At 44.8% G+C, this 18,931-nt stretch overlaps 2 protein-coding genes across 2 annotated transcripts; one reads left to right on the top strand and one right to left on the bottom strand.

Moving 5' to 3' along the window:
- Positions 1–33: 33 nt before the first annotated feature.
- On the bottom strand, positions 34–3,932 carry LOC130701208 (uncharacterized). Its single transcript, XM_057523165.2, has 11 exons — positions 3,761–3,932; positions 3,196–3,660; positions 2,870–3,132; positions 2,669–2,776; positions 2,349–2,608; positions 2,071–2,271; positions 1,845–2,007; positions 1,469–1,781; positions 578–1,409; positions 403–513; positions 34–331 (listed from the first exon to the last, which is right to left on the bottom strand). The coding sequence occupies exons 1-11, from the start codon at positions 3,867–3,869 to the stop codon at positions 34–36; spliced, it is 3,123 nt and encodes a 1,040-aa protein (XP_057379148.1). The 5' UTR covers positions 3,870–3,932.
- Positions 3,933–6,162: 2,230 nt separating this feature from the next.
- Positions 6,163–18,684, top strand: LOC130701256 (rho GTPase-activating protein 32-like). Its single transcript, XM_057523219.2, has 15 exons — positions 6,163–6,299; positions 6,464–6,566; positions 7,413–7,655; positions 7,822–8,040; positions 9,020–9,253; positions 9,724–10,034; positions 12,401–12,513; positions 12,578–12,680; positions 13,042–13,237; positions 13,322–13,501; positions 13,581–14,481; positions 14,549–14,853; positions 14,948–15,154; positions 15,222–15,352; positions 15,412–18,684. Exons 1-15 carry the CDS (start codon positions 6,208–6,210, stop codon positions 17,438–17,440), a joined length of 5,367 nt encoding a protein of 1,788 aa, XP_057379202.2. The 5' UTR covers positions 6,163–6,207; the 3' UTR covers positions 17,441–18,684.
- The last annotated feature ends 247 nt before the right edge of the window (positions 18,685–18,931 follow it).

Raw genomic sequence — 18,931 nt, 5'->3', positions numbered from 1 at the left:
ATAGTTTGGTGCAAATAGATTTACATGAAAAATTCAATTGCCAACATCTTGGCATAATTTCTTGGAATGACGAGTCACGCGGTCGCTTTTAGGTACATTTATTTGTCCTCTTCGTATCGGTGTTTTCCTCGATTTCTTCGCAGGCGGCGGGTTGTCCTCCACATCTACTACTTCAGTAGGCTCAGCGCTTGTTGGCGGTATTGCATCTCCTAAGTTCTCTCCGTTCCCAGCCGTTGAAGTAACGGGCATTTCCAATGATTTACATTTGCCGTAACGTTTTAAAACGATCCGGCGAATGTTCTCGTTTCTCAATCTCTTCATTTCTTGTTTACTAGTATTTAAAAAATAACATCAATAATTTTGAAGGTCAGAGTTTCGAAGAAATTTTAAGCGTCTGCTCACCTCATCTTTTTCTTAACGCCCTTCGTCTTAGTAGCCTTTGTCGAATCAGTATGAGGCGGATCGTTAGTAGTTGTTTCTTGTGCCTTAGTTTGATTTGACACGTCTGACGCACTGTAAAGTTAAGAGGAAAATCAAAAGCAAAACTTAACTACAAAGTGTACACGTATCAACTTACTACATGCTGCCCATGATGCCAGACCAGAAGAAGAGTGTCGTCAAACGTGCGAGCAGTAGACTATCTGCGATTCGGTCTCCAAAATAAACATCATTAGGCACTTCCGGTGGTTCTGGAGTTTCTTCTTCCATCTCCTCTTCTTCTATCTCATCTTCTTCCATTTCATCTTCTTCCATTTCATCTTCGTCATCCGTTTCCATTTCCGAACTCGTCTCATTTTCAACTTGAATAGATGCTCCAACGGAATTTCGATCATCGTTTTCAGGTACAAGTCGATTAGTTATTCCACTTGAGTTTGCAGTTTTTCCAGAGCTCTGCTTTATTTCCGACCTTTCGGTCAAAGTCAACGGTGCTTCCAAAACGGGATTGTTTCCTTGTTGAACGTTGCCTCCAGATGCGATCGCTTTTTCTTCCCCATTCATCGTTCGAGGCATCACGTCGGATTGGTATCCACTAGGCCCTGGAGTCGGTTCATCAGGTATTTCTGTAATCGTCGCAGTATTGCTTTCTGTCACAAACGGAGCGCTCGCACATGCATGTAAGTAAGCTCGATGGAGCTCGAGTCCACGATATCCAGTCAAAGTGCCCAGTGAAGGAGGCAGCCAATGCAACTGTTGGGTACGAGCCGAAAGCTCAGATACAGGGAGATTTTTGGTTAAATTCAAAAGTTCTTGGAAAGGCAAACAATTCTCGTAGACTACTCCGAATTCTTCGCAATTTTCTTCGGTGATTTCCTCCATTTCAGGTGCACGCGTGAAATTGCATTGCAACAAACGGTATATACTTGTGAAAGTGATACCAAGTTCTCTTCCATCGCCGGGAAAACATAATTCTGTAAAAAGGGAAAAGATTATTATTTTCCCCATAGTAAGAACAGAAAGATGTGCTTACTTCTTGGCCGTTTTACATTCGAAGGCAACAGTGGGCACAGAATTGCTTTCAGTTCTTTCTCTTTCTTCTGCACTGATCGTTTGCATCTGATATGTCGAACTCGAATATTGGGGTGGAGTAATTTACCTCTTATAATCAAGTTACGTTCTTTAGAGAAATTCAGTAAACTGTTCTTCAACATCGGGAGAGTTTTCGACATGGATCCAACTACGTGGTGCTTATAACCGTGGGAAGACATCATGCTGACAATCTTGCTAGCGACCTTCCGGTTTTCTTTTGGGAACCAACTTTTCTGTGAGTACATTCTTTTATTCTTAAGAAAGAAAAAGATACGTTATACGTGTTCTGGAAATTGAAAGAAATGTCAATGACGTACCTTAAGATCTTCAATGTATTTCTTAGGTGATGTTGACTTCATTCGTAAATAATGATATCTACTGAAAAGCTGTGCAAACGTGCGACCTGGAAAATCTCTTCGCATGACATGAGCACGTAACTTACTGGCGTCAGGCATGGCTAGAAGCATGTTGTTCTCTTTCCTAAACAAAAAAGAGTAATAGAATAATACTAATATTAACAGTTGATAAATTTGAAAACATTACTCTGTCCAATCCTTTTCCAATGCTGTTCCTCTCTTTTGAATAATTTTGTATCGATTGCGGATTTGAGCAATGCTTCGCCTCCCAAGGACCAGTGATATGTCTGCGAAACCATATCCCATTTTAATGCCTTCTAAAATAGCGATATCTTCATGTGCAGCGAACGGGCTGGGATCAAGCGTGTAGAGATGATACCGGAAGTGCCTGTAAGTAATGGCCAATTAATGATTATCACTTAACTGTAGTTGATTTGTCGTGTTGGAATGAGACACTGAACGTACGCGTAAATCTGCGCTTTCGATTTCCCAGGAAAATTTCGCCTTACTTCCTCCCAATAGATATCACTCATGTTTTCAGCATGGAAGCTGCCGATGAGACTGAGCAGCAAGACGTTATCTTCGTTTGTCCAACCAAACCTTCTAATTTCAAGGTTGAATTTTTCTTGATAGTGCCGGAAGCAATCAAACGGTGTCCGACCCTTATTTAAATTCTTTGCTATTTCGTTCCAATCTATTCCATTGTCTTTGTCCTTAATCAATTCCTGAAAACAACATTTTCAAAATTATTTGTGAACATGTAAACGATACCGCGGAAAACTTACCTTCAGCATCCTGTTTTCTTCATGTGTCCAGGCACGAGTATTGACTCCAGGGCGAAGATAATGCCACCAATGAAGCCTTAATTGATCTGGAGTACGTGATCTAAAAAACTGAAGCGCAACGACAACGTTAAAAGGTGAAAGAAAATGATGACAAAAATAGTAAAAGAATAAGAAACAGTGCCGAAAGGCTAAAGTAGGTACTGATTGAATAGATATTTTGATCCAGTCGAATGATCCTGGGGACACATTCATAAGTATTTCATCGGGTAAAGAACGGACTTCATATATTTGACGCTGAATAGGCTGGATTTGATTTTGAATAGCTGGTTTTTCTTCTTCAGAAACGGAAGATTGTTGCAGTTGTTCTTGCAATTTGTCTCTAATACCGACTAGACGAGTAGATTCCAATACAATCGCTTGGTCTTTTAATCCTTTGCGAAGCTTTCGAATTTCGAACTTTGAAACTCCAAATAAAATTCGTAGTTAAACACTTTTCCCAATAAGAACCTTCTTAAGTTTTTACTTACAAGGCTTATTCATCAGTATCAAAGAAATGTTTCTATAGCCCAGATTGCAGGCTAACTTGGCATCTGAATTCAATGGAGGACTATTATATGATTCATCTTTGAAGTATGGCATTCCAAAACAGGAAAACGTGATTGCTTTCTTCTTTGTCTTCTTTCCTGGTTTCTTTGTACATTTGGCTTTAAGGATCTCTATTTCAGTAAGCAAGATTTTTTGTTTGTGCTCGTTAACATTCCGTAAAACTTCCAGTTGCTGAGAAAGCTCAAACAACATTGACTGATAGGCTCTGTTGAGACACAGTGCATTTTCATAACTGGGTTCCAACTCAGATATTACTATTCGGTCTTCTTCCACACACTCAGACGTCAGCTCTTCAAATATTGAGAATGTGTTGTCAGGATGGGATGGAGTCAAATGTTGCTGATAACTACTTGCCTCACTTGGTGAATAGCCATCACCACTATCACCTGAAAAATTCATTAAAAATTGTCAAGATTCTTTGGCTGCAAGTAAATAATTTAAATATCGTTCATGAAGGGCTGGTTGGAAACGTAAAAATATATTTACAGCGAACGTAGTACTCAGAGTCATTATCTCTGCTAGACGTGCCAGCAAGAGCGATTTCAATTTTATGAATGTCGTTCAAATCTGAATCCTCTGCATCTTCTGTATTCATTTCACTATACTGCTCCCTTGAAGAAACAACAGACTGAAAATTGGAACGCGGGAAACACGTGTATTTACTGGTATTTGCGTTCACGGCCACCTCTCTGTTTTTCTATGTACCTCGTCTTCAGTTTTTGTTATGTTGAAGTTGCAGAAATCAACACTGTAACGTAATGGCGCTAAGAAGCATACTTTTAGTTGTTTCTTTGATTAAAACCTGTAGACTGGAGAGTATAAAAATCTTTTGATTCAAAGAAAAAAAAACACTTTTTAAAATTTTATCACTAAATTTCTGTTCAATTGTGGTAGTGTAGCAGCGTTTATTCAATTTCGTGCATTTTTCATGTGGCGCCTCTAGCGAGCAAACCTCTATCCGTCTGAAAACCGGCCTGGCCTTTCGTGGAGTATCACTCACGGCTGCTATGGAAACATCGGCCTAATGGACGCGTTTGACTAGTGTCAAACATCCCAGTAGTTTGGTGGCGCAATTTTGCTTGTTAACTCGTCCACTTGTTCCATTGTGATAAAATCCATTCATCACAAGATAAAGAACAAAAGCCATGTGTGATTGGTCGGTGATAACGTGTTGCAGAATGTTCATTTGTTGGAATCGGGAATTATAAGGTAAGGTTTTTTCCCTTTTGAAAAAAAAAAATGGTGGAGAATAGTCTTCCCCACATCCCTGTCCCTTAAAAAAACTGTGTATCGCATCAATGACTCCAGCTTCCCGCTTAGTAAGAAAATAGGCAGGAAACAGAAGATTTTCATATCCTCCCTCTCAATACCTAGTATTTTGTTTTAAAAATAGAATGAGCTACCACTATTTAAGTTTTTCCATGAAACAATTTCCAAGTTTTTGTTTTCCTTTTTGATTGACCATTGATGTACTTTCTTTAAAATTAGACTGAAGACTGATCGAAAACCATTTAATGAAAATCCAAATGACAGTATGGTCCTAATAAAGGTAGTTCTTTTTCGTTGCAAAAAGAGTAAAGTTAGGCAAGGTTGACATGCACTCATCGTGCCTGAAATAATGCATGAATTATGTGTCAGTTTGTGAGGCATTTCTATTAGGCTTCATTAAACATGTCTTGATAACCAAACAGTAGCTTACATGGGGACCTTGGTTTGTTTCATTAAAAGGTTGTTGCAAAACAAGATTGTGTTTAGACTGGTTTGATTCTTCCCTTGTTCTTTGTGCAATAACTGAAATGAGGCCCCCCTCCCCCCATTCAATAAAAACTGGAGGGATTGCAGTCGTGCGGTTATTGACCGGTTAACCGCTTTTTTTTTTTTTCTTTTTTTCTGTTGGCCTTTCAACGCCAATTGTTTCCCTTTATTCATGACGTTTTTCAAATTGAATTCACGCCGGTTTGGAATTCTAACAACAGCAGCAGTTAGGGCCAGAAGGAATGCGCATAGACTTTGTGTAACTCGAAACGTATAGAAACCTATTGAGGGTACTGTGTGTATACAGCTCGAAGGAGGTGATGGGAAAGAGAGAGAGAAAAACGAAAAAAAGGAGAACCCGAAAAGGTCCTTCTTCTAGCTGAAGGGTATGTGCCTCTCCCCAAACCAGGGCTCCTTCTATTCATTGCCTCGGAAAAATAGCTTTTTTCCCCTCTTGGTACAATGGTGTGTAGCCCTCCAAACACACGGTTCCCAGCTGCGACCATGTGCAGTCGCAGTCCAAATAATCTACTAGTGAAACTCTGTTAAAGAATTTACGTTTTTTTTTACCGAAGAACTCGTCGCGTCTGTGCGTGTGCGTTCATTTAGTGGCGCTGTTGGCAAGAGAGGGGGGGGGGTTCTGCGTGTCTGTCACTTTCATCCGGACAGTTCTCCAGGCGAGTTTTACGAAAAACTTTTACAAAAGCGGGATGACCATTAGATGAGAGAGCCGGGCACCGTTATGCGCGCGGTCCAGCCCCCGGCGATTCTCCTTCACGTCGGTCAGACTTTATCGTCCGTAAACCTTCGCCAAGAAGAATTCGAAGAAAGAAGAGGCAAAACATGTATAAGAACAGCAGCTCTCGCTCCTCGATGGCGTCGAAGAGAGAAGAAAAAAAGAGGAAGTAGAGAAGAAGAAGATGGTCACGGTCAGATGGATTCAGTGTTTGTCTTGATAGTCCATCGCCACGTCGCATTTAGTGGAGCGCTTCTATCTCATCGAGGCCATTGTCGTTGGCATCACAACGTGATGAGACCTATATCTACCGTGCACCGCTCTTTGCCAACCCTTTCATAATTTTTTCCCTCGGAAAAAAAAAGATAGTGTGTCTAGAGACCTCTTTTTTTATTCGATCGCGCCAGAGAAAAAAAGAAGAGGCCAAGGGGAAGTGGAGGTCATGTTGCGGTCGCGCAGTCTTGATCTTTCGTTCATCCGCCGCGGCCGGAAGCGCTCGGCAATCTTAGGCTCTGTCGGTCAGGCTTTTTTCAGGTTCTCTTGACAAGTTTTTTTTTTTTTTCCAATCGCTATTGTTCTTTTAACTGGTTGTTTTCGTGCTGATAGTCGTTGTCTCATTCACGATAATTATCGTCTTTTATTTGCGTGTGTGATGATTAAAATTTTAAGCTTTTCTTGTAATGTTGACCTACCTACAGGAGCACGTGCATCATGGCTGCCGTGACTAGCGCCAGCGACTTGGCGGCCCCGTCCAAGCGTTCCAGAGGACTGGCGGATATCGACCCGAAATTCGTCTCTAACGTAATCGAAAATTTCTCTCTCCTTACAATGATTCTAATCTCTCTTTTGTTCATTTCGTTTTTTTTTTCTTTCTTTCTCGTGCGTGACGTGAATCGTGTCGTGGGAAACACGTTGCTTATTGTCATTACGTTTAATGAATGTGGTCACCCCTTTTTTTTCCCGATTTCCCGATCATTTCTTCTGTCTCTTTCGTTTCTTGCGCTATGGAACTTGGAGCCACGTGATTCCCGCCCACCCTATTCTATTATTGATTATTATCTGCCGCAACGCTGCAGCGGTGTAGATTGCGATGCGGATAGTCTGCATCCCGAAAAAAAAAAAGAAGATCTTTTCAACGCCGACGTCGTGTGTTCGACGTCGGTGGCAGCACGTGAGTTCATCTGCCTCTTCTCATTCCCGGGTCTGGTGTGACCGGCGTGACCGAACAGAATCAGTGTACACGATAACGAGCGACTCTGTGTGTACGCGTTCTGCTTGTGTTTTTTTTTTCTCTCGTGTGTGTTATAAGCTTTCACCTTATGGCGCATCGGCGGTTTCGACATTTTCCCCGACGACGTCAGAGGCGCGGAACGGCTGGAGTTACCGCGCCGTTTCCGTCACGCTCACGCGACGCCGCTCCCGCTCGATTTCCCTAATGCCGTCGTAATGATGTGCACCATACACACATACCATCTGACGCTCCTTTTTTCTTATACGATTCTCTTCTTTCTCCCTATCTTTATTTTTATATCTCGCCTTTCCATTTTTTTTTTTTATCATCCTAGTTCCACTCTCATTTTTGGTTTTAATTCATTTTCCTTTTTTTTTTTTTTTACGGGACTTTCATCTTTTAATGATCAACAACAGAGCGGACTCAGCGGACTCTCGGAACTGGGGACACCTCGTGGCGGTAGCGTGCGCATCCAGCACCGACCGCCCAAGCATCCCGTCATGTCGGCCGGTGGCAACGTCGGTAGTGCTGCAGGAGCCAGCGGAATCGCTTCTTGTTCGCCATCGTCAGCAGCAGCCGCCGTGGAGACCTCACGATTCCCCAAGCTGGACGAGTGCGCCCACTTTCATTACGATGTTGTCGATCTCGGCCCGTTAACGGTACGTTGTGTGTAACTACATCGTGTTATGCGTCATTCACGACCGGTCGTCAATCTTCGACAACTGCCCGACCACCTTCGGCGGGGCCAATAAAGAAAACCAGTTGTCAACGTTTGTTTTCTGTTTACCATATTTAAATTTTTGTTTATTTAATTCTCGGGAGCAGATCCAACTGCACGAAGAGACGGGCAAGGTGGTCTCTTCCTCAAGCGAATCGGAAGTAGCTCTCGTGGCGCTGCAAATCACCAGCTACGGCAAGTCCTGGGTCGTCCGTCGCTCTTACGAACATTTCCGGCTGCTGGATGAGCAGCTCCACCGTTGCATTTACGACCGCAAGTTCAGCCAACTGCCTCTCTTGCCTGAAAACGTCAACCAACCAGCCGAGGTAAATAACAAGCATGCACGGCCCGACACACACACACATGGACGCGTACGTACGCAGTGCCCAAGAGTGAAATAGAAAGAAAGAGGCAACAACCTAAACGGAAATATACACACACACACACATATCGCGCCCCTATGTTGAAAAGGGAGGGGAGGGGAGAGACTCGTCAAGTCAGCTGGACTATTAATAGTAAGGGAGTTAGACGGACCGATGGTTAGGAGCGTCTTCTTCTTTCGTCTGTGAAGAAGTGGAAGGCAAAATCTTGTTGTTTTTTTTTTCGTGAGGATCAGTCGAACGCGTGCTATCGCGAATGATGGCCGTACAGTCGGTCGATCCGGTGGTTCCAGTGACGACGGGCCAGCGTAATTGTGTGTGGATCGATCGGCTCTACGTTGTCCAAATCCGCATCCAGCTCCACGATCATCGCAGACGTCACTCGTGTTGGCCGTGTTCGAGTGCCAATGGCAGTAAAGAGCAGGTATAAATAATATTTTATCCGCGTTTCTGCCGCCCATCGGAACACAAAGTATTTCCCGCTTGTATTTCACTATCTCGTGTTGTTGTTGTTGGGCTAATGAATCAAGCCATATGTTATTCGTTACAAAGGTAATTTAGTTGTCCCCCCTCTCTCCCGCCGATTTGTTTCTATTTACTCGTAATGATAGGCTTCGTTGAGGCCCTGACAAGCCTCTAGGGGGGGAGAGGTACAGCCAGGAAGGGCAAAAGTTGTGTTAATTAAGAAAGAAACGTGTCATCTCAGGTCTTCCGCAGTAGACGTCAAAGATGGATGGTCCTCTTTTTTTATGGTGGCCAGGTTTATTTTTAAAGACGGGTCTATCTCTCCTCCACTTTCACCTCTTGGGTCCGTTTGTTGTGTGTGAAAACACGAGAATGTGTTGTGTGTGTGTGTATATGTTTTTAGCGGGCTCCCATTTTTGTGTGGTACGCTTGTTGTTGATTCTTTCCCATTTTCGACTAGGTGGCGCTGAGGCCTCTGCTGTCCAGCTACGTCAATCGTCTGAGCGCCATCGCCGGCAATTTGATCAACTGCGCGCCTGTCCTCAATTGGCTCGAAGTGGATAACCGAGGTCGGCGGCTTTACCCTCCGCCACCATCCGATGATGCCGACGCCGAGATCAACACGCCGGCCGTGGCCGCTGCCTACGCCGTCCGTCGCTATGCGGCCATCGCTTCAGACGAAATCAGCTTCGAAGTACGTCATGAAAACCCACTAGTTTTTCTGGCCTGCCCCATCATTCATTTATGATAGACACAGACGGATACCGCAGTCCATTATTTTTTCTCCCCTCTTTTTTGATTCTTTATTATTATTTTAGTTATGTTTTGTTTCTTAAAAAAAAAAAATATGTAGAAGTCCTTAATCGGTTTTTGCATATCATTATCCCTTCTCCGACTGGTTTTTTTTTCCTTGTCGAGACGTAGAGAGCCGCCGGCATGCGCTGACGCTCTCTCTTTATATATGTGGAGAGTCTCTCAAATAGGAGCAACAATCAAGTAATCCGTCGTGCAGCGTGTAAGACATAGGAAGCGAAACAAAAAGATTCTCAAAACTGCTCAATCTTGTAGAAGAATTGGCCGGCGACGGTCTTCCATCTTGGTGTCTGTGTCTCATGTTATGTGACAATGTTTTTACGTTTGGTGTTGTTGCTTGGCTATTTTTAGGTGGGTGATATGATCTCCGTCATCGATATGCCTCCGCCCGAAGAGAGTATGTGGTGGCGAGGCAAACGCGGCTTCGATGTCGGTTTCTTTCCGTCCGAATGTGTTCGCATCATCGGTGACAAAGTGCCGGCTCATTTGTCTTTGCCCAACACGACGTCAGTCGTCGTGGTCGGCGGTTCGAATCCGGCCAGCAGCAAGACGCACCACCTGTTGAACCAGTCCGGATGCAGTGGTAGCAGCGGCGGCAGCACCGATCATTTGCCAACGAAACCCGTTCTACGCAAACACGGCAAACTCATCTCCTTTTTCAGGTGGGCAACATGACAAAACATTTCCTTTTCTCTTTTTCATTCGCCAGGCCGTCCGTACCCATAATGTGACCTCGATTTTTTCTTAAGTCATGACGATCTTTTCCTTTTCTATTTTTTCTTATGCGGAAGAGCGTTTCGGCGTTGAGGTCGTTTTAAAAGTTCTAATGGCCTGCGCGTGCGTATCTAGGGGTTGACACGAGATGCTGGCACAGCTGGGCTTTTCAGTCGAGTCAGATAAACTAAGCGAGAATGGGTTTTTTGGGGGGGTGATGTCGACGTCGGGATCGTAAAAGAGGGGGGGGGGGCGTGATGGCCACTAGAAAACAGACACAACGCTAAATGGAGAGAAAGATATAAAAGAAGAAGAATGAAATGATTGAAAGGGGAGAAGAAAAAAAAGTAGGAAGAGGAGGAAAGAAAAAAAAATGTTTGTGTATTTTATGAATCCATAAACAAGATTGGGGGGAGGGGGACTCATTCCTTAAGTCTGGGATGTGTCCAGGAAGTGATGGCTGGCAAGAAGTGAAGAAGAGGTCGTAAGCGATAGGATTTATGCGCGCCTGAAAGCAGAAAAAAAGAATCATACGAAATATGCGTACGTTACGTGTGCGTATGTATGCATGCGCGGAATCCAGTGGTGAGAGAGAATATCCTTGGGAAAAAAACAAAAACAAACGAGCATCGGCGCATGATTTGATGCTAATGAAGTAGGGTCGGGCTTGAGGCGAAACCCAAAACAGAGAGGATCATGAAAACACACATACATAGTCCGTTTATTTCGTCCGTCCGGCCATCCCGTCCGTCAGTCTGCGGGGGTAGTAGTGGCCTTCGTTTTACTCAGAAAACCAAGGCCAATTTCTTTTTTCTTCACCTAGAATCCAGCGAGTGCTTCCCCTCCACTGTTGTTGTTGCTGTTGCGCTATTGCGTCTGTTCTTTTGCTTCGACGACATCGTTTTTGCCTACTCTCGTGTTACCTTGGATGATTCTCGGGTTTCCGGAACTCATCCGGCTACTTGTTCCTTATCATTCGAACCGAGAAAAACCCCCCCCAAAAAAAAATATTGAACTTTATTAAGAAAAAAGTTTTTAAAAAGACAAAAGAAAACAAACCGAAATTCTTTGTAGCACTTGTTTCTCTTTTGACCGGATGCGCTGATATGCTTTTATTTTTTTTTCATGGCCCGTCACCCATTTAGCCGTAGCTCATCGTCGGTAGTCAAGAAAGAGCATGTCGTGTCACGTATTTGTTCACATGTTTCATAGAGAAAGAAAGAGAGAGTCAGGAAACTTGTCAAATCGATAACGAGTCTTTGATGACCGCGATCCGGTTGGGGACGCAAACAGCAAGACGCAACAACCCGCCAGGTGGCACCCATCGGCCCATGACGCCCGAAAATAGTGAAATTCTTTTTTAACTTTCTGGGTGTAGATAAAGAAAGGGAAAAAAAATAGAAAAGGAAATCAAATAAAACAATATATGTTGCGTACGTAGAGGAGGGAATTGCACTCTGGCAAACCGCCTTCCTTGTGGGTTTCTTTTTTTTTTTTTTTTCATCAAGGCCCCGCCCTTTTCGTGAAAAGTATCTCTCTCGATTTTTTTTTTTTTTATGATCATGGCGATGATGACGATTCCAAAAAAGAAGTGCGCTGAATCAGTCACTAAGTTGACGGCAGTCGTGGCGGCTTAATGTGCGTGTCTTTCTGCCCCGTGTCTGGCCTTTAACTACATCGTTAAGTGAAATCGCGCTCGGTTTTGTCATCTTTTTTTATTTAATTCCTTCTAATCTGCTAATTTACTTCTTCCCTTTTTGTGTGTGTGTGTGTACACCTTCATCGTCTTTCAACACCTTTGAACCCGTCGCGTGCGATATACCCCGAAGGTCCTTTTTAGACGCTGCTGGATTTTCGTGTTTGTTTGAAAGGAGCGATTTGTGGGTTGGGCGCCATTCTTTTTTTTTTTTTCTTGAAAAAAGAAAGATGAATGCCAGTGCGTATATGTGTGTGTGTGTGTAAAAAGATAAGGTCACGCGCGTCTGGCTAACATTCACGCAGTCGACACCCGGTGCTAACCAGTGTCGGGGCTGCAACAAACTCAGTGCGTGTGTGTCTCTTTTCACTGTCTCAAGTGCGCAACACGTTCCCTAAAACTTCGTTTAAACTTAAGGATTTCGCGTCCAAAAAAAAAACAAAAAAAAACAGATTAGTGATTCTGGAACGTGATAAAACATTGAATTTGTTGAAATGGTGTAATAGGGTTACATAGTTAAATATGGGCAGGTGTGTCTCTGATTTGCAGTTTGGAATCTAAACGTAGTTTTGTGATTATTTTTTGGATTTTAATTTTCGTCTGGTTCATCATGGACAGGAGTTTCATCTTATCGAGGCCGTCGCGCCGTAAGCTGAAACAGTCTGGTATTTTGAAAGAACGCGTCTTCGGATGCGATCTGGGCGAACATTTGCTCAATTCTGGACGAGAAAGTAAGTCCTAAACCGCATAAATATTTGCTTAATGTTATTTATATCGAATACGTGTCACTTGCAGTCCCGATGGTGTTGAAGTGCTGCGCCGAGTTCATCGAAGAGTACGGCATCGTCGACGGTATTTACCGGCTATCGGGTATCACATCCAACATACAAAAGCTCAGGTGAATCAAATCGTTTTGGGTTGTTTATTTTTGGGTCAATCTAGGGTCGCTTTGAATATCCAATTTGGTAGGGGGGGGGTTCAAGCCCCTTTGCATGTGGCTAAATGGATTGTTTATGAAAATCAAGAAAGAGCAAGTTTAATAAACAGAAACCTGTTTTCCCGTGACATGCTGATGACCTGATAGCGTGTTCCCATGTTTTGTCATTCCATTTTGGTACTACGAACAAAAAAAATTCCGTTCGTGACAGCTGCCGTTTTGCAGTCAACTTACTGGCACGATGACGACACAACTTTCTATTTTTTTTTTTTTTTTCTGCCTCACTAATTTGTTTATTTTGAACATTTCGTTTCAACCCCAGGAATGCTTTCGACGAGGACAGGGTGCCCGCTCTGGTCGAGGACGAGGCCATCCGACAGGATATGCACGCCGTCTCTTCCCTTTTAAAAATGTATTTCCGTGAACTTCCTAACCCGTTGTGCACGTACCAGCTGTACGACCAGTTCGTCAACGCTGTCCAGGGACCTGATCATCTTCGAGTCGTTCGAATGCGAGAGGTAATTTAATCGAATTAGGTCATCGCTCCTTTTGATCACTCACCCAACTAAAATCCAAATTAATTAATCAAAAATTTATTTTAGGTTGTCCAGCAACTCCCGCCGCCTCATTTCCGAACGCTGGAGTACCTGACTCGGCACCTGGCCCGAGTAGCCGAAAACAATGCCTCTACAGGCATGACGGCCAAGAATGTAGCGATCGTCTGGGCGCCTAATCTGCTCCGTTGTAAAGAGCTGGAATTTGGTGGCGTGGCCGCCCTTCAGGTATTTCACAAAAATGTTCTTTAAAAAAGAAAAATGCGTTTCATTCTTCATTTGCCTAAAAAAAAAAAAAAAAAAATAGGGAGTGGGCGTTCAAGCGGTAGTGACGGAATGCCTCGTACGATACGTCGATCTGATCTTTAGCGATAAAGTGCCGGCCATCGTCCAGCTGAGCGACGAAATGCCTAGCGGCGGTGGCGCTTTGAAGAGAACTCGGCCGAAATCACTGGCCATCTCGACGCCGACCAAACTTCTGTCGTTGGAGGAAGCGCGCAACAGAGCGCTTCAGCTGGCCAGTAGTCAAAATGACACGCAATACATTGAGGTGGGTGGTGGACCGGCCTCGCTTCCGCCCAAATATCACACGGTCATCGAGCTACCCAACGGTGACGCTCGCAGCAAACGTGGCAACAGCCTCAAGCACAAAAAATCACCGCTTGGCTGGAAATCTCTTTTCGCCAAACCCAGTAAAGTGCGATCACCTTCCAGTAAAGCACAGCGCAAGAATTCTTCGGCCAGCACAAGTTCCACTGTCAGCATGCCGGCCCAGGTCGCGTCTTCATCTTCCATGACCCCGCAACGCTCTGTGACATACGTCCGTCCCAGATTGCGGCCCGTCAAAAGTGCCGAATCTCTAGTGGCTTCCAACCGCAATTCGTCGGCCGGCGACAGCCACAGTCCGGCTGACGGCAATAAATTGGGAGACGTGACAGACTGTGCGGCAACGCCGCTCAGGGAAGACGGTGGAGCGAGACTGGCAGGCGATGAAGATGATGAATCGATTCAAGACGGTTCGCTATCGCGCTGTCATAACCGTTCCGCCTCACACGACTCGTACTTCCGCTTGCTCATGACCAGCCGGACGGGAATGCAAGTAGATCCGCTGGACGAAGAGGGTGACGCAAGTCCCGAAGCTAGTGGTTTCCAAGAAGGACAAGCCAACGACGTTATCTACGCCGAGATCTCAAAATCGGGAACGAAAAGTAAGGAGAACAACCCAACATTTTTGCATTTACAGGAAAAATATAAAAGATAACACGACATTTTCAGATTCGAAAGAGGAGACACGCACGCGAGTATCGCCGTCGGGATCAGTAGGTCTCGAATTTGGCAAGAACATGAACCTGACGGCGGTGGAAGAGCCTCATTCAGGCAGTTCGAAGATGTCATTGATCGATGTGAGCCACCTGGACGACAGTGAATTGAGTATTATGAACAGTCGCGAGATGTTAGCCGTGTCGAAGAAGCTGTCTGACAACTCGAACCGTCAGATGAGCGACAGCAGTGGCGACGGTTGCATCGGAAGGGCGCGCCCGGCTAGTGTGGACGATAGCGTCATTGACGACTCGGCCAGGGTCAGTTGCAATTTTTTTTTTTTTCGTCGCTTATTTATTAAGGTCACGCCTAGCTGGAACTAACCTTGATCCTCTCGCCTATTGATTCGTGCAGGGAATGCCCATGAACGCGGAGCAGATCGACGAAAAGGGAAATTGGGCTGCAAGCAATCCCGCCTACGAACTATTCTGCATTCAGGCTGAAGTTCACCACCAGAGAATGGAAGCCGGACGCTCACCTTCGCCCGATAACACGGACGCCCAAATGCCGGACATGCCTAGCGAAGTGGCCATGGACGGAGACAACGACTCGCTCGTAAATGTAACATTTTCCCTTTTTTTATTGTACTTTGTAAATAATTAAATCTTGATGAAAACGAATGGCGCAGGTCACCACCGAAGAGTACAGTTCGACAGAAGTACCAGGAGGGTCGGAAGACCGTGAAAGTTACACTTTGCATGGCGTGAATGACGTTTATGAAAATGTCGATGTTGCCAATAACAGAACTAATGTTGAAAGGTACGTTTTTTTATTTTTATAATCCAGAGGGGAATGTTTAAATTTCAAATTTTTTGCAGCTGTAGACGGACGTCTCCCGTACCGGCAGCTTACGAGAATTTTGCGGACAATCACGCCTACGCCATGGTGAGAGTCGCTTCGATTCAAGATGCCACGTACGAGAACGTCATCGATCCAGCGATGATTGACGAAGAATACGAACCGATCGAACCGCCCCAAGAGCCGGTCAATCAAACGACAGAAACGGGAGTTTCTTACGAGAATGTCGAGCAAGCGAAATATGAAAACATTGACCAGCCGGCCATTGAAACGGAGATGAGGCAGGCAAATTACGAGAATCTCGACCAGCCCAGCTATGAAAACATTGACGAAGGGTTAGCTGTTGCTAGTGGCAGCAATGAATCGATCGACGTCGATGGTGGGGAGACGTACGAGAATGTCGTTCTTCGAGATCCATCGACCAACGCAAGGCCTCTCGATATTGTCAATGTCTACGAAGACGTGATCCCTCCACCTCCGAGGACGGATGAAACTGAAGAAGTCATCTATTATCAGGTTAAAGTGTTGCGTCAATCCATCCAGGAGGTTAACGAGCTCTTGCGTGAAGATCCAACTGTCCTTCAGATCGCCATCGCTGATCTCGGCGAATACCCGGTCAGAAACACTAATCCAGCGCCATCTCCTGTTAAAATACGCAATAGTCCTGCCAAGGAACCGTCTCCGGTGTCGACACCTGTTTCGCCACACGAACAGAAAGATATTAAAGAAATTCTTGATGCAGTTAAAGATTCTCCATCTGAGGCGGAACAGCCAGTAAATGTCATCGAAGATGTCAAAGTCGACGAGGCTCCAAAACTAGCCCCACCGAAAGGTGTTCGCCTTTCGCTGTCGCCCAAAAGGATGTCGACGGGAGACGATTCGGGCAAAGCGGAATCAAATGAGCAGAGCCGAAATGTCAAGGATCAGCAGCACCATCTACCTCTATCCGTCTCGCTTCCGAGTTTGCTCAATTCGAATAACAAAATGGCGGTACAAAAGCAGCACATCGCGACGTCTTCACGTATGAACATTAGTCTACCTCCCACTCCCCTCTACGATCTCCATACGGAAAGCGAGTCGGTCTCGAGTAAACGTCGCTTCGAATCTGAAATCGGACGCGACCTGCTCCGCGAGCGCAGAATCCGCAATGAGATTGAAAATTCCCGCCGATCAGAAAGCAACCTTCTGCAGTCGCCGGAACAAACGTCTCCAATCCGACGTCTGTCCACCTCTGAATCTTCGGCGTTGAAATCAAACATGGGCAAACCTGCCCTACCTATCAAAATCAATTCCAAGAAAATGGAACCCAAGAATGTCCAGCCGTTGCCCGTCAAAAAGCCAGAATGCGTCCGTCCGACTACGTTGGAGACGTCATTCGATTACGAGCCGACTCCGCTTCAACGACGAGCTTCCTCACCTCCATCATCTGGCAGTCCATTGTCTCCGGTCAGTCCCACGTCGGAAGGTCGAAATTTCACGTCTTCCGGTGCTCGCAAAACGAGCGTCAAAGAGTTGCTCAACAAGTTCCAAACCGGTGGCGGTGGTGACCATAACGCCGACCGGTCAAACCAACAACAACAACAACAACGGGTCAACACACCTACATCACCTGTCAAACCGGTTACGCCAGTTTCATCACCGTCGAACAAACAACTTGTTACGCACATCCTGGACGAGTCGAAGAAAATGAAGGACGAAGGCAAAGAGAACATTGAAGTTCATTTGACCCCAGCCCCGAAATTATCTATTCACAACAATCCGGCGGAGAGTTCGTGTGACATGATGATTATGGTGGAGAGCAACAGTGACGTGTGTAAAACAGGGGAATCGACGATGGAACAAGATGCCAAAGAGCAGCTCCGTCAGAAATCATTAGGCATTGACATGAGTGATCCTCGGACCAGATTGAGGATCGAACGTTACAAGGAAGAACGCAGGTCTTTCCTCCGCGAAAAGTACAAATCGGAGAGCTTCCGCAGCGACAGCAAGGAAGATGCCGTTATCGTCCGCCTCAAGCAAAAGGCCGGAAGTCCAACTCATCAGCAATAAGCGGGTGGTGTGGATGATGTGGCCAGCTCACCACCACCACCGCCATCTTTGCGATCGCCGGATCCGGGTCTCATTGACGAAGATGTTAACGTCAAGGAAAGGGCGGCTCAATGGGCTCAAACTCTTCCTGCAACTCTGGTTGCCGCGGCGGCCGTGGCCGCTGCTACCACCACAGCCGCCGCTGCGGCTGTGACCACCGTTGCAACGCCACCGATCAAAACCATGTCGCCCACCCACCGAAGTTGTTCCGAAGCTGTGAGCATCGCTCCGCAGCATAAGCGCATTCGAGACATGGCCGCTCTGTTCGAGAAAGAAACGCCGTAAATATTTAGTAAATTTACATAAGCTTCGCTCTTCGTTAGAAAAGAACATTTTTCTCCCCCCATTGACGTTACAAATTGCAAGTACGATCCGGCCATCGTAACTCATAATAAGCATAACATTAATGGTAGACATCCAAAAAAAAAAAAACGAAACAAAATTCAATAACTCAATCCCAGTTTATTTGCTTTTTTTTTTCTCATTTCGTTTGTTTATTTTAGAAATCAGAAAAGATTTGAATGATCTGAAATTGTTAATGCGACATAATCTTTTCCTTTTTGTATGTCTTCATCGCCATGTACATAGTGAATTTGTTGAGTGCGTGTGATTTTTCCGCCTTTGTGATTCCTAACGAATCTCTCTCGACACACTCGAAACAGTTTTTTTTTTCCCGCTTTCTTTCTCTCCGAAGAGAAACCGAAATCGTTTTCGTGTCTCTCATTTCTCGAATAAGTAAAAACGATAAAAGAGAGAAGGAAAAGTTTATATTGTAGTTAACATTCTTGATGTCTCTTTACTTTCTCTCGCTATCTCTTTGTCGCGTTCTAATTTATTTTGTCTGCGTTTATTTCGGCGTGTTTCGGTCAAATTGATTCGGCCAGAAAAGTCGCACTTGTGACCATTGAAGAATTGTTTAAAAAAAGAAAATTTCAGAAGCCCGTCGTTTAGTTGAAAAACATTTTCCTTTCCGCTGTGAATTTGAAAGTGTATCCGCATCTCTCCCTTGTTTATCATCCTTTTCTTTCACGTTTGCCTATGTTACGTCCGCAAGGAATTCTTTGTGATGCGCTTCTTTCGCCCACACGAACCTTTCGGATTTGGCCTCCTCAATGTCGGCTACTATGCAGTTTATATATATATATATGTATCCGTTACGTTGTGTAACATGATCGAGCGAATACCATGACGGATGGAAAACAAGACGGAACAGAGCTCCATGTGTTGTTCATTTTTTTTTATCCACGTTTCCGTCACTACGCCCGAGTCTTCAAATTTCAATAGATTTTTAATGTTTTTCTAGGTCGTTTATTTCGTTTGTCTGTACGTCGTTCCAGTTCAGAATTCCTAACGAATGTTCTCCTGTTGCTCGTTTACACGTATGCGCGTACACGTGAGACCAACGGCCGGCTGCCTTGGCTTCGTCGCATCCGGAAATACCACACGCCCGTG

This window comes from Daphnia carinata, chromosome 10, assembly GCF_022539665.2.
Source record: "Daphnia carinata strain CSIRO-1 chromosome 10, CSIRO_AGI_Dcar_HiC_V3, whole genome shotgun sequence".
NCBI classification, from domain to species: Eukaryota; Metazoa; Arthropoda; class Branchiopoda; order Diplostraca; family Daphniidae; genus Daphnia; species Daphnia carinata.
Note: the sequence above shows the minus strand (reverse complement) of the source record. Positions and strands in the feature narration are given on the sequence as shown.